Below are 16,304 nucleotides of genomic sequence, written 5' to 3'. Positions count from 1 at the left end.
ATATCCAATGAGTGTGGCATACTTCACATTTTTACTTTTGAACTTTTATTGAAAATTAATATATCAAAATAGTAAAATAATTTTAATCCATATTTTTACCTTTTGTCTACTGTTAAAGTCATGATTTACTTTGTTTTAGTGACTGACAGATGTCATTGTACATTCAAATACTATCAACATTTTAATTTTGAAAATCTGAGTGAAACTTGTCTTAATAACAATTAAGATAAAATGGTTACATATAAAACTAAATAATTTGGTTAAATTCTTGTAAACTATATTACCATATATACACATATCATGAAAATTATGGAGCCAAAATATTGTATAGAATTTTATAATTTTGGATAATGAGCAGAATTTCAGACAAGTTACACTGCATGTATAACAATTAAGTTTCTAGCAATTCCATTGTTCAGCAACTTATTAAACATTCCATTGAATGATATTATACAATTATGTAATCTGGAAAATAGGAGTCTTCATTTTATTCTCTTATATTTCATATAACAAAAGAATATATGTAATTCATATACATCATGATTAAAGTTTTTAATGAGGGTTGAATGCATGCAGGTGCTCTAATGGGAAGACAAACAATTGAGAATCATAAAAAATATTAAAAGCTACATTTGTACATTTTATTTTAAAAGAGCACGAATTCGAAAGTGGATCATATGCGTTTAACATTTGGTGATGGAATTAAATTTATAACAAAAACATATTCAAAAAGTGAAAGCATTAAGAACATTCAGTATACATGCATGTACAAATGGTTCCATACTTTACCTGTATTTTATATGTCTGTCCACAGTAAAGAAGGGCGGGGCGGGACAGAAGGACGACCGGGGTCTCCCTCCTCCACAGTGGATGGTGCTGACGAGAGGGATCATCTCAAAAGTAAGAATTAGTGTCACTGAACATTTATTTAGATGTAGATCAGTTGTTGAACTAGTAAAATTAGAGAGCATGTAATTTTGAAGTGGAGACATAGTTTAGCTGTAGAAGAGTAGCTGCTTTGATCAATTATCTGCAATGAGACTTTTGGATTCAAATTCTTATCTACAGTAGTATTATATTCTATCTATGAGAGAATTCTATTGCCTCTTTTGAAGTGGATGTACAATAGACATTATCATTAAATGTTGTGTACTTTCATACATGTTGTACAGTGTTCATATTTTTCAGTCACTCCTCTTTTGTGACAAACAAATATTTGTGATGTATATCTTTGTATTTGCACATTATGTATGACAACAAATTTCAGAAGAGGAAGTTGAGCCGGAGGTAGAGACCCAGCCGGTACTTACACCTGCCGTGATAGATTTCCCTGACAGTAAGTCGGACCGGTCTAACAGCTCAGCACCACCTCCACACCTCTCTGTAGATATCAGAGTTGTCATCACCGGTACACTGTTTTAGCTTGCAGTGACATTTGCCTCCCCTTGTTGAGCATGCAGCCTAATTTTTATCTTAATTAACTTAAAACTTAATTAAATTATTGTTTTGCTGTTTTGTTTATTAACTTTGCATTATGTATTAATTTAACATATCATTATGAGATTGGCATATAAATCTGCAACATTTTTTTTAAACATCTTTATCAATAAATTTATTTTGCACATAAAATTTTCAAGAAGATAAAATAAATATTGTGTTGTCAGGAAACAATTCACCACACTTTTTCAAGAGTCAGATTTAAAGTGAATTTCTAAATCAGATAAAATTTAATTGCTTAATTTTCAACAATGTACCCTCTAGCTATAGGTTAATTAATAAATATTTTTTTATGTTTAAATATTATAATTTCTTTACAATAGCTCATTGCAATCATAATTAATGTAGCAACCTCTAGCCAGACAAGTTATTTTTATTATTTTATTAAATGAAAAATGAAACTAGGGAAATTTTTTTTTTCAGTTGATCTATGAACATGCAGTAAGATCAAAAGGGGGACAACTCTGATAAAATCTTACTTCTTTCTTATTTGCAGGAACCATGCATTTATGATATAATATATTATTTTATTCCTGTATTGTCACTTCATAACCTTGTATTAAAACCATAAATTTTTGGTGTTGGGTGGCATTTGAATATACGAATGAATGTTGGCTAATGTTATTATTCCTTGATTAATGTAATTCTAACAGATAACTATAAGACTGAAATACTGGAATTATTAAATGGAATATATTCATGCAATGATTAAATTGTCATGTTTAAGATTTTTAGAAATATTGTATTATATAGATAAAGTACAGTCATATAAATACAATACAGTTAATTTATCATTTTATTTTGCTTCTCTCCAAAATACCGTATATACTCGCCTATAAGTCGGTCCGCCTATAAGTCGGTTGTATTTAATAAGCATATAATCATAAGGACTGACCTCATAAAATACCATTCATTGTATAGCTTGCCTATAAGTCGGACATGGAGTTTTGGACCAGAATTTTACTCCCAAAAATCCGACTTATAGGCGAGTATATACGGTAAGCTTAGCAATGCATTTTTGGTTCTGCATAATTCAAATGCATTTTAAAGAATTAATGCAGTTCAGATACTCGAGTTAAAGCATTTTTGATAGCCTATTATTTTTCTCTTTTTCTGTAGGCAAACCTGCCACTAAAACTGATAACAATGATGAAAAGAAGGCAAGTAATAAAAAGCATCTGATAGTCTATCTTTCTTTTACTTTTTTTGGGGGGGGGCAAGTCTGGAAAAGGAATTGTTTGACTTTAGAAAAATACTAAATTTAAAATCTTTATTGTGGGGAAATATGAATCAAAATGTCAGAGAGATATGATATCATATCACATTTAATTTTTCCAAGGGAAAAAAGAATTCCTGTCATATTTGCTGAGGCTAGCTATTATTCAGGGTTCGACACTAACGGTAGCCCGCTGGCCCGGGACAACTGAATATTGAGGTCGGGCTACTAAACATGCCTTTAAACTTGCCCTGCAGGGCTACTAAGAATTTTATCAAATTCTCACTTAGAGCAACAGAAACAATTATCAATTGCACACAATGTGTCTAACAATTAATAATTAAATCTATTTTCAAACATGTTTTATCATCATAATTATTATTTTTGTAAGTCAAAATGTCAACTTTAAAGGTGATTTGAAATACTCTAAATGATTATAAATGTTGACTTTTTCGATTGTTTAGGTACAATCATGAAAATACATATAATTTTTACCCAAAATACAGCCAGAATGCAGGATTTGGCATCTCTATTTTCAGAATTTCCCGGTGGAGGCCCCCCGTACCCCCACCAGCAGGAGGGGGAAACCCCCTCCCGCACCTACCCCCCTCGTCACTTCGCGACTCTGCCACCAGCCTTCGGCTGATGGACAACTAATACATGAACAGGGCTAGTAGTATTTAGAAATGGCTAGCCCTGCTGACAACTATGGTTTGAAAGTTAGTGTCGATCCCTGTTATTGGCTCCATTTTAGTGTCTGAGAAATTCAGATAAGTACAGTACCGTAATGAATAATTCACAGAATATCTGATTAAGGCCATTTGTTTAAGGTAAATCTATAATGCTGCTTTCCCACATTACACAATGCAATTTTCTGTAGAAATTCATGAGACAAATATTCACATCCAATAGTCATAAGAGGAAATGTAATTATATCAACATCAATAAGTACATGTACACAATTTGAAAATATTAACAATGAACAAATTACAGGTATAAAGTGTTTGAATTTTAAAACCTGTTTCAGTAATAGAGCAGCTAACAGAGCCAGATCTATACTCATTGAAATGGTCCTGAGCAGAAATTGATTTTTTAACCTGTCTGCCTCTGTTGCCAAGACCTTTGCTTGGTTGATTCTGTAATCATTTTAACACAAATTAGTGATGTATCAGCCTTGTAGGGCTCCATAGGCATGTAATTAATGGCTTAATCCCAATAATTGTTGACAAGACTGATGTGAGGTACTGCAATCTTAAATTCTGCTTGATTATGGAATGATTTGGATTTTATGAACTTGGAATTACAGAGACAGTTGGTGGTGAGGTTTAACTGTGAATATTTTATGTGCCCATAGTGTCAGCTCAATACTTCAAAATCATTTAAGTTTTGGAGAACTATATGTTTGGTGTCTGTATTGACAGGATTTAAAGAAAGGTATTACTTAATAAGTAAATTTATTTTGGAAATACTCAATGGTTTTGAAATTTTGATATGATTTATTAATTATTATGATGGACTGCAATGAAGACAATTAAATATTTGAAATACTACATACTCATTTTAATCAAATGTGACCTAGCTGGCTGCAATAAAGCAAACCATTGGTAGTATATGAAATATCATACTAAGTAATCTTATAATACTACACTCGTGGCCAACAGTCCTTCAAGCTACTTTTTGACGCCGCTTTCTTTCCTAATTTTGTCAGTTCAATAAACTACCGGTAGTATTTTAAATATTTTTTTCCTTTATCCATCTCAAATTTTCATTAGTGGAAATACATGTATTGTGAACAAAGAGAAAAAATCCATATAATATTGGTTTTGAAATGGAGTAATTGTCAGAAAAATGTAAAAAAAATCATAGGTGAAAGTCATTCATCTTATACTACTCTTATTTACTTTAATAAATACTTTATTAATTTACTTATGATTTTTTTCCTTAAACAGAAACCAGAACCTATCACTGTTCCTAATGACAAAGATGGTCGCCGATCTCCAGTTCAACCTCCACCGACCCCTGAACCCTTGACCCCAAAAGATGACCTCAGCAAAGATGAAGACCTCCTAAAATCTCTTCGAGAAGCTGAGGAGGAAGAAAAAAGAAAGAGGGCCATCAATAAGAAGGAGAAGAAACCTATACACAGGACGAGGAAAACTAAAGAGGAGATGGAGGAGAAAGTGGAACCCCCCAAACCAGTTACCCCTCCCCCTCCCACACCTCCTATTGAGGACACGTAAGTCTGTTATATTTAAATTTTGAACCTGAGTCCTCCTATTGAGGATATGCTAAGTGATATATATTTAATGTACTAACCCCTCCGACTCCTAATGAAGACATGAAAGTAATTTTAGAATAGGCACCTCTTCCTCTCTTTAACACCCATTGAGGACACACAGTTGATTTATATATATCGATAAAATAGCTACCCCTCCTCCTCCCACTTACCCTACTGAGGTCATGTAAGTGATTTACATTTGAAATAACCACTCCCCATCCTCTAACTCTACCTACTAAGGACAAATAAACAGTACTGTAATAATTAAAACACCCACCCTTCTCCTACACTAAGGACCATCAGTGATTTGTATATTTGAAATAAGTACTCCTCCTCTACCCTATCTACTGAGGACACAAATATAATTTACATAAAAAAAAACCCAGGTATACTTCAGTATCTTGTCAATACCATGGATAAGTCAAAATGGTTTGGAAGTCCCAACAAATCATTCTTTAAGTATTTTGCTTTTAACTCCAAAACCTCCTACAGAAGACATATGTAAGTGATTTAAATTGAATTTGAAAAAGCTACTCTTCCTCTAACACCTATTGAGGATGTGGCAATCTCTAGGTTATGTTTTATATTGAATAAAATTTATTTATATTTTTAACAAAATCTTTTTACCAGTGTTACACTTGTCCAGAAATGGTAATTTTAAACGCATGCATGTCATTAACAATCAGGATATATATCATTATACCTATAGTATATTAGTACTGCATGCCTCCTGTATGCAACCCCTTGCATGTCATTAAGTTAAACATCTCTATTTAGTTTCAGTTTCAAATAAAAAATAGTTTGTTAATGAATTAATTACCGTATAAGTAGAATTTTTAGTGAGGATTTAATTTTGGCATTATTAGCGAAGATGTTGAGATCGCTAAAATTGAATATTGCTAAAAATTAATTGCGTTTTATTAGCAATAGTTTCTTTAATGTGCATTTTAAAATCGCTAAAATAACATCTCACTAAAAATAAATTACCAGTTTTTAAGGACAAATCACTAAATTTGCATCTCGCTAAAATTTCCACTTATACGGTAATACAATGTATTCATTTGCAAATGATGTAGCATAGAATGGATGATAAGCATAGTTACTTCCCTTGGCACAGCATGTATAAGTATTAATTACCAGTAGTTCAGTAAGAATCACATTTGTATTGAAGGTACTGATAGATTAGGATAATCTCTGTAAAAAAAAGTCAAAATGCAACAGTATAATATTCTGTAGGTGCATATACATATATATTGGAACATTTATAGGCATCGATGGAATGCAAACACTTTGAAATTTTGAACTATATAGCCTGAGTGAATCCAAATTATTAATATGATTATAAAATTATTTTCCTTTATATGTTTAAAACTTTCTGTTATTTCAAAATCTCTTTAAAAATAGTAATATCCTGTAGTTTAAAAACTTTTATTCAAGGACAATTCTATATTAACACAAAAATCTTTGTTGGAAGAAATTGCATGAGAGTGCCATTTTCTCCACTTTCATTATTTAAATATTTGCCTATGCAGTAAAATATACATAGTTTGTCCTTGCGGCTTTTTGATGTCAAGTTTGATAAAGGTGAACACAAAAGTTTTTTGTATTTTTTGTCTTTGATAAGAAAAGGTTTATTGCACAATTACCATGATCGAACAGCACAGCACAAATCTCTGTGTGCACTGAAAGAATCCTTTGTCAATAGAGATTATCACGAAAGAAAGAAAAGTGACAAGATAAAAAAAGACTTAGCACGTCAGGTTGTTTATAGGTAAAACACGGCAAGGTTTCCAGGCAAGAATACGGTGGGCTTTTAATTACAATCCTCGAATGTCACTGAAGTTTCTGAACATGGGTATTGAAAATAAAATTCAATAAAAGAATTTAAACCAGACTTTTAAAATCTCCACTTGTACATATTCTGGGGTGGTAAAATAGGGGAATTTAAGTCAATTTGACAGTTGTCAATATTGGACAATGTTCCAGGGAGCAATTTGTCTCCAGTCTGCTTTATTGTACTTGGACATTGGAATTAGGCTCTTTTGTGGGAAAAGGAATTTTGATTCTTAAAAAGGTTAGAAATTTTATCAATATTAATGAATTAATTTAGTAATTGTTTAAAAAAAAACTCAATTCAAAAATTAAACTTTGAGCTAAAAAAGTCAACGCGCACTAGATTTTTTCCCCTCATGTTATGGTTTATGGTTGAGAAAGATTTTGTAATCAATTTGAGAAGAAAGCCTCGATCATGAAAGATTTAGCATGTTAGAGACATTATAGAACAGTTGGAAAACTCCATAAAAAGTCATTAATCAGATCTATCAATTGATGGGGGAATAATCCGAGGACATTGATTTTCCCGACTGTAAATCTGTGCAATCAATTTCCCTTGTCAATCAATTGGGTAGATTTGCCCTGTGTACATAGAGTTGAAGGAAAATATGTCGAGCTTATCAGCTGGCCGGTGATAAGCATCATGGAAACAAGTTTATAATTATTTCACTGAATATATTTTCATTCATATCATTTTGAGGGGATTGCTTGTCAACTTGTCAAAAGTTTATTTTAATCTCATTGGAAAGACAGGTAAGGCAAGGGTTCTATTTCTCAAAAATTTGATTATTTAAAAATAATTGGTAACGCAATAATTTTATTTTGACATCACAAAGTTTCATTTGACCATCGGAACATGTTTTTCGTAAATTGCTACTGGTCCTGACGTAGATTTGAATTTGTAGATTTAAATTTTGTTTAACGAACACAGTAAATACATGTATTAAAATTTTGTTTTCAAGTCTCCAAGTAAATGTTAGGAACATGCTAACTTGTCATTTAAAAAGTTGTTATTTACATAATAGCTTTACAATGACACACTTATTTTCTTTACTGAATGTTTTCAAAGTTTTGATTGTTATTTAGGACTATTGAGGAATATATCATCAAAAGACGCAAAGGTTTCTAAATTTCTTTTTTATTCGATGTTTTTAAAAAACTTAAAAGCATTGAAAGCAAAAAGATTTTACAATATGTTCTTGCTAGTAAAATGAAAAGTTCTAGATTTTGTCTTCTAATATCATGAAAATTGCAAAACAGATATTGTTCTTTGATCTGCAATAATTTCACTGTTCGAAATGTTTACCAATTCGAGTATATATTCTCCTTAGACTGAGAGGTGTAAATTTGATATCAAATAGGTATAGTCAAATATTTAAAAATAGGCAAAGAAAGAGGACGGTTTGATCCTTGTCGCACCTGGGAGGTTATGTGAATAGAATGTGTATTGGAATTCTTCATTGACAAATGGCTCTCAAGGAAAGTGGACCCAGAGAGCTGAATCAATACTATCTTCTTAAAATTCGCTGAAAACTGTTCCTACCACTTTAAAGAGTGCCATATTTGTACTGCGATTGTACGATTACTTGGTGACAATTTCGGATATTTTTTTTTTGAGGAAGTCTGAAATACAAATAGAGTTGGCTTTCTGTAAATCCAGAAGTTTCTCTATCTATTATAGTGTAGAGTTTCAACCAATTTTGATAATAATTGTGATGTTCTCTCTGTTCATTTATATACCATATCTACAAATATGAATTTGATTTCTGTGAGTCACTACTTCATTACTTTTATTTACAGGAAAAATAAGGACATCAAGGTTGATTTAGAGGTTCCCACACTACCAAGTTTTGAAGAGAAGAAAAAGGACAAGAAGGAAAAACGCAAAGCTGAGCGCCATCTAGTGTCACAACCCAAGCATGAGACGCCACCACCCAAGGACCCTGAGGTAACTAGGCATCTTATGTGTCTGAAATTCAATTTTTTAATTGTGAAGTTTTCTACAGAGTTTAATTAATTGCTCTGAGATTTTCAAAATAAAGAAATAAAAGAATAATACTCTATTTATACTTAACAAAAATGATGTCATAGGTAAATATTGCTCTGCATATTTTATGAATTTACAGTAGTTTTTTTTTTAACTTAAAGATTAGGTTAAAATATCATCTAATAAATTTTATGATGCAGTACTTCACTTTATACTAGTAATCCGTAAAACTTAAGAGATGTCTAATAAAAGTTTTAGCTCACTGAGTCAAAGGAATAAGACAGTATTCCATGGTATATCTGTCGGCCTGTTATCTGTAACCTTCTTTGTGCACATTTTCATTACCGTCTCCAGAACCTCTGAAATATTTAGTAGAAAATCATATCAAATATTTTTTTTCTCAAGAACAGAAAGAACTTAACAAATGATATCAGATATGCAAGAATATTTGAGGAGGACAGATTGAGGCTTATTCAAATAATGGCCCTAAGATAGGAAGGGGCCATAGAAATGGATCAAAATTTCTTTGAAATACAAATTTTTTTAAACATTTAAATTTTTTTTCAAAAATATCATGATCCAGATTTGATAATTGATATGCTGCCAAGGAACCTTCAGGTGAAAATAAAAGTTTGTTCATTACTCATGGCCCAAAGTGTGTGTGTGTGTGGGGGGGGGGGGGGGTTGGGGGTTTAGGATGAGGTGAAATTTGAGGTGAAAATTCTGAATGTGAGCATTGTGGCCCATGGGCCTCTTGTTAAAAATCATAAACCAGACATTATTGCACAAGCATAAAATCTATGAAACCTTAATTTTGGCAATTTAAAAAAAAATGATTTCCCTGTTGCTAGCGTCCAAGAGTAGGAACTCCACTAGAGTTACCCACAGAGGATGAACTAGAGCTGCCCAGGGTAAGCAGTCGGGGCACTGAGTTGTGAGCAGCAAAAAGCTATATTGTTAATAATAATTGATCAGCTGAATATAGTTTGACTTATGAATTGCTGCAACCACACTTAATAAATGTCTAATTATTTTATCATATCACTTAATTGAATGTAGCTTTTGTAGGCTTGAATTACTGAAAAAAGATTGCATTAATTGGTTTTATTGCATGTGTGTCCATAAATTAAAGATTTTTTAAGTGTTTGGTCACCATAGTTTTGTGTTGAATTCAGTGTATTGTATCACATGCATTATTTGGATCATGTCTTGAGTGTAATGATTACTAACAATTTATTAGGAAGAAAATGTCTCGATCATTAGAAAATGTGCATCTTCAGATTAATATGTACCTGAGTTTAAGCCATTTACAGCGGCTGGTACATTAAGATGAAGAAATGCTTTAATTAAGGTTCATATAAATGTGGTGTTGTGCAAAGCCATTCTAGGATTATATTTATAATATATAAGCCTTATCATTGCTGCATGTCAATTCTAATACCATAGATGCCTTATCTTACACAAATGATTAATATCATATTCAAGAAAATCTTAGAAGATGTCATCTAACTGCAAGAATGTGAATTTGCAGTTGAACTGTTACATGTAACCATGCAGGAATCTTTACATGTTTATCAGCAATCAAAGAATATAACTAAGCTTTATTTCATGAATTTCATGAACAGAGTTTCTCGTAAAATTACATAAACATGGGTAAATTACCTGCGTATATTTAGTTTTGAATTATGAAACTCCTCTTTTGATTTTACAATAAGATAATGAAACCTGCTTTCTAATTTGGAATCCCTTGTTGTTTCTATTACAGGATGATTTAGATGACCAGCTTAAACAGAGACTAAAGAATTTTGATTTTGCTATGATGGAAATGACAGGAGATGACTCTCCAAGGGTAGGTAACTCTGGGCTTAGTCAAGTACTTGTACTCTGGTTACTTAAATTATATTGCATGTATATACATGTATTGATAACTAAGACTTGATTGTAATAGTGAAAACATATCAGTGCATATATATATAGTTAAAAGTAATTTTTATGACAAAAGTGAAATATTTTGGATATATTACGAAGACTTAGTGTTAATGAATATCAACTTTTTTCTAATTTCAGAAAAATGTCCAGAAGACGTCGTGGGTGACGGGTAGATTAGCTCTCTCCCAGCAGTCTAGTAGATTTACGTTACCAATAGACATGGCAAGACTGGAGCGTAAGTCTCAACCATTTACAGAAATAACTCAACATATTACTCTTGCTAACATCAACTTTGTTAGACTTGATTACTAAAACTCAAAAACTGTAGATATTCAGTTGTTACTGTTTGTACTCTACAAAAGCAACCCCTGACATATATATGGCTTGCATAAAATCTTGGTTAAACTTTTTTTTAACTTTAATTCAGAGATGACTCCATTAGAGTACGTGAAAAATTTCTGCATCATCAAAAGACGACGGAAAAAACTCTACCAGGACATCTATATGAAACACCGAGAAAAAACTGCAGGGGCAATACCTTTTAAGGTTTGTCAAATGATGTTAATGCGAAGTGCAAGAGTTATTCCCCTTTGTAAATTTTTACAATTTTTGTCATATATTTATAATAGAAAATATATTTACGTAATTTTTATTACATGTGCACGTAATAGTGATAAATTATTCTATAATTTTTTTGTATGTGATTCTGAATACATTAAATAATTTCTGTATTTTTTGGAGGACATCCAGGGGATGGCTTAATTTTTCTGTATAAGGATATGTATGATTTCAGACATCATTTTAATGTAAATTTATTTCAGGATTTAGAGAAGGCCATGACGCAGGTTCTTGTTAATACAATAACATCAGAGGACTACAAGAAAATAGTTGATCTACTGGACATCACAGATACAACTAAAGTTGACCTAGAGGCGTTCTCAGCAATGACTGCCCTGGCAGAGAGACTGATGTGTTCCACTCATGTGTAAGTACATGTACTACCAAAAGACCTTAACATACAAATATACCGTAACCAACTATTACCCCGGTATTTGCATCATCTTTTATTTGGGAATCATCTGCCTGGTTCCCATTCACAAATGTTAATTTCTGTGATCGGAAATACATGATATATAAATATACACAATAGAAAAATAGGTTCTCAACAAGAAATATTCATAAGCAAATTAAAAGAAAGTCGCATAACTTGCGGAAATTTCTCACGAATAAAAGTTGGTGTACTGAGTATAATGTTAAGTGATACTTTTGAAATGTCATATTCATTCAAGTTCACAAATACCTCCTCATTCTATAAAATAATGGAAAAGATAATTCATAAAAGAATTTAAAAATATAGTTATTCATTGCATGTCATAAAAAATATAATTGATGTTCATGCTCTTTATTGCAGTGAGTAAGTAAACATTACATACATTTGACCTACATTTGTGGTGAATAGTAGTAAGTTATGATGTTGTAGCATGCCAGAAATAACAGTGTGTCATCTAAAACTCCCCAAAAATTCATAATACCTCTGTGTGTGCTAATAAAATCCTACATTAAAAAAAGTTTGCTCTGATGCTGTGGAATTTACCTGTAGCTGACCTGAGTAAATGACTCAGATGAGATTTTTAGGTCACTTGAGTCACTCAGGTGACCTATTACTGTTTCTGTCCGTAGTCATGTGCCGTCCATTGTGTGTTAACTTTTAAACATTTTCAGCTTCTCTGAAACTGCTGAACCAATTTAAACCAGTTTTGGCTTATATAGCATCTATGTGTGAAGGGAAACAAAAAAATGTGAATTTCATGGTCCCTGCCCCCTGGGGCCTGAGGGGTGGGGCCAAAACCAATTGATGCAATTAAAAAAAAATCTTCTTTACTCCTGGACATCAAGCAGTCAGACTGTTTGCAGGATTGTAATATTCGTTGAGTCCTTTACCAAAATTGTGAAATTCATGGTTCTAGGGTCAGGGGTTCTAGTGCTAGGGTGGGGCTATATAGAGTACATGTATATAGTGAAAGTGCATTATTTATTTGAAAATCATCTTCTCTGCTCCTGGATATTAAACAAACAAACTTAATGTATAGTTATGATGAGCAAGGGTGTCTCTTCCAAAATTGTGAATTTCATGGCCGGGGGGTTAGGGATTCTGGTTTTAGGATGGAGTTCTATTGATTATAAAGTGAACAAGCATCAATTCTTTGAAAATCTTCTCCTCTGCTCCTGGATATTAAACAAACTAACTACATACGTCATTATGATGAGCAAGGGTGCCTCTTCCAAAATTGTGAGTATCATGGCCCGGCCCCAGGGTCAGGAGTTCTGGTCTTAGGATTTCATACATAGTTCTGATTAGCAATTGAAAGGTCCTTCTTCCAGAATTGTGAATTTCAAGGCCCCTTAGTCAGGGGTACCATGGGGGGGGGGGCTTTAAGTGATTATATACTGAAAATGAATTAATGCTTTGAAATCTGCTACTTGGTATTGATCAAACATTTATGATGAGCAAGGATGCCTTTTCCAAAATTGTGAAATATGTGTTGCCCCAGGGTCTGGGGTTCCTGTGGGGTAGGAGCACCACTGATTATTGCTGTTCATTTTGTTCCTTACTCTGCCTATGGGTATTAAGTAACCAAACCTTAAAGAATGCTAAATGTATAGTTGTGATGAGAAATGGTGTCTCTTTCAAAACTGTGAATGTCATGGCCTCTGGTTTAAAAAACGAATCAAATTCAATTGTTGGAAAGTTGTTACATGATGCTCAGGTGACCTATAAGGCCCGTGGGCCTCTTGTTCTTAAAAAACAATAAATTTGTTCAGGCTTTTACTGTCTCTTTGCACATGTATGACTGTATTTCAGAAGAGCAAGTCAAGAATAATCTTTTTTACATCATTTTTTTCATTTCTTCACCAAATCACTTTTTTTTTTAATAGCAGATTATAAATATAAATTAGATATAAAAGAGGTTTCTAATACATGTAAACATACACATAAAATATGGCTTGGAGGCCAAAAAAGAAAGATATTAGAGAATACCAGTAGAAAATCACTATTGCATGTGTTCATCGTCTTCACAAATCTATAGTCAGCTTTTTCAAAATTGCAGTCAAATGTGATACAATTTTTATCCATATTTAAATCATTTAGTTCATGATGTCCAAGTCATCAAAACTATAATGAATTTCAAAGTACATTTTAAAAAATCTTTAAATATGGGAACTATAAAGTTGATACATAGATGATGCAGTGTGACTCGAATGTACCATATTCACAAACTTTAGTGAGAAAATAGAGATAACAAGCAAGCTAAGGGCCTCATGGGCCTTTTCTCCCTGCAATGTTCAGTATATTAATATATATACTTGCCTTAACAAGTACAAATATTGAAGTAAAATGCTTTTAATACAGTAAGTCTATTGAAAATTAGTGACAAGAAAAAAGTGCATATTTAACATCATTTTATAATAATTGTATTCCAATCATTGAGTGTAACGTGGGTTATTTTCATTGTGTGACATCAGATTACTAAAGATGATGTTCAATTTTCTTTTGATTCAATTTTTGTAATTAGCAAAATAAACATTTTAAAATTAAAAAGTACAAGTTAACTTCAAATATTAATAGCTACGCAATTTCTCTCCCTTATTCAGTAGCTATGGTACTCTGGGCTTTGTCTCCAATAAATTTGTTTTCTTTTCTAAACAGTTCCCAAGAACAAGTAGACCAGCCTGATTACCAGAAGGAGAAGATAGAGTGTGCTGACTTCAGTGCTCTAAAATGGAAGTTGACAGGGGTCAAGGTCAATCCAAAAATAGAGAAGATTCTTCAAGAACTCAATTGACAAAACTAGTCCCCGAACTACCACAGTATAAACTGGTATCTAGTGCTTCAGAATAGTGTTGAAACATGCCATGTCATGTGATGATGAATGAACATAGTTTCGAGAATGGTGAATGAACATGGTCTATTGGTTCAGAATATAGTTTTGACATTATTATAGCAAATGTAAATTTCTCATTTTGAGGAGCAGGTCTCAAAGAAACTCCTTTTCGTAGAAATTTAGTTTTAGAATTACAATTTTTGTATGTACTAGAAGCGTTCTGTGATAGTTATGGATGCATGGACATTGACTGATTAAGGCAACATTTACTGCAATAGAAAAAGGGAAAAGATCTGTAATTATCACAATACTCATTATTTTTATAGCAATACATATTCATGTTAGGGGAAATAACTCTGCAATAGCAGCAATATTTATTTTACTATACAATTGAACAAACTTGATCCATATGAGAAATCAAAAAGTGCAGAATTTGTACTTTCAGTTATTTATTTATTATGTACACAATGCAATTTCAAGGGGAAAAAAGCAGAATAAAATATCTTATTTACTATAAGTTTTGTCTTTTTTTGTGACTCAGTACCAAGATGCATTGCAAGGCAAGCTCATCTTAACTTGCAAGTGTATGAGTTCCCTAAGGCCAGTACAGTAAGGCTTGCCTTACTTATATACAAGTAAATCATAAAACATATTACTGCTCTTATTCTAATTTATACAAGAATTAAAATTAATTAAGCATCTCTCTGTAGTCAATCAAAAACAATTTTCCAATGTGTCAATCTACTTTTTACCAAAACATACAGTTAGATTGGGGGCACCAAGGAGTTTTTCAATTGAATGAAATACATGTATGTGGAGATAATGAACAGTATTCGAGCTCAAAAGTCCATAAAACAATACAAAATAGGAGCAGAGCAAACACGGACCTCCAAAACATCAGAGGTGGGGTCTGGTGCAATGGAGGGGTGAGCATCCCCTGCCGACCAGTCACATCCGCCAATGTGCTCCTTGTCATGTTCAAGAAATAACTCAGTGTGTAAAGAATGGCCTTATAATCAGTATGAAAAGAGTCAGTCAGCATTTGACTCTATGATAAATTGTATTTGCTGACAAGGTCATTGTATGGACCATTAAACTTACAAAATGATGACTTTAAGCGAAACTGCTGCATCATCTCCAATACTTTCAGCCATGCAGGATATAAAATTTCTCTGACATTCTGTTAAGAATGGCAATTAAAAAAATTAAATAATTCATCCTTTTTCCTCTCTAAAAATTTTTATCTTCAATTATGTTTCTCTCACATTTTGCACTGTATTAATTACTAAACTTGCTTGAATTTACATGTATTATACAGTATCCAAATCCTCTATAGGAAGAATGTACAATGGAAATAAAAATTGATGAGCAAAGGCTAATTTTTGCGAAAGAGTTTTTTTTTTGGTACTTATGCAGGATCATCTCTTTCTTGATTACCTTTCTAGCAGGTATACAGGTGGTGCCTGCTAAACAATGGCCAGAAGATCTATACATTTCAATGAATCATTTTGCACCATGGCATCCATACATACACTGAAGTAATGATGAAGAAAAAGTAAATTTTAACATATATTTATTCATTTATATATATTAATATCATAAATAAATTTGCAGAAAATGCATAATAGGAAAAAATCCTAGCTAGTAATCTCTAATTGCAAAAATCTATTCTATTTCCCC

General features: G+C 32.3%; 1 protein-coding gene across 5 annotated transcripts in view; it reads left to right on the top strand.

Moving 5' to 3' along the window:
• Positions 1-15,141, top strand: part of LOC134275457 (protein piccolo-like) — a 33,474-nt gene extending 18,333 nt beyond the window's left edge. For 3 of the 5 annotated variants that reach the window (XM_062757736.1, XM_062757740.1, XM_062757739.1), the window contains 12 exons: positions 815-900; positions 1,268-1,408; positions 2,617-2,657; positions 4,663-4,949; positions 5,622-5,642; positions 8,625-8,772; positions 9,663-9,722; positions 10,577-10,660; positions 10,879-10,975; positions 11,168-11,286; positions 11,562-11,725; positions 14,450-15,141. In XM_062757736.1, coding sequence (XP_062613720.1) covers positions 815-900; positions 1,268-1,408; positions 2,617-2,657; positions 4,663-4,949; positions 5,622-5,642; positions 8,625-8,772; positions 9,663-9,722; positions 10,577-10,660; positions 10,879-10,975; positions 11,168-11,286; positions 11,562-11,725; positions 14,450-14,585 — 1,384 coding nt within the window. In that variant the 3' untranslated portion in view covers positions 14,586-15,141. The remainder of the gene's footprint in view (positions 1-814; positions 901-1,267; positions 1,409-2,616; positions 2,658-4,662; positions 4,950-5,621; positions 5,643-8,624; positions 8,773-9,662; positions 9,723-10,576; positions 10,661-10,878; positions 10,976-11,167; positions 11,287-11,561; positions 11,726-14,449) is intronic. The other 2 variants (XM_062757737.1, XM_062757738.1) reach the window with 2 other exon arrangements.
• The last annotated feature ends 1,163 nt before the right edge of the window (positions 15,142-16,304 follow it).

The sequence above is a fragment of the Saccostrea cucullata genome, unplaced genomic scaffold (assembly GCF_032062105.1).
Source record: "Saccostrea cucullata isolate Sc308-1 unplaced genomic scaffold, CSIRO_AGI_Scuc_v1 ctg686, whole genome shotgun sequence".
Lineage (NCBI taxonomy): Eukaryota > Metazoa > Mollusca > Bivalvia > Ostreida > Ostreidae > Saccostrea > Saccostrea cuccullata.
This window is presented reverse-complemented; position numbering and strand designations above follow the sequence as displayed.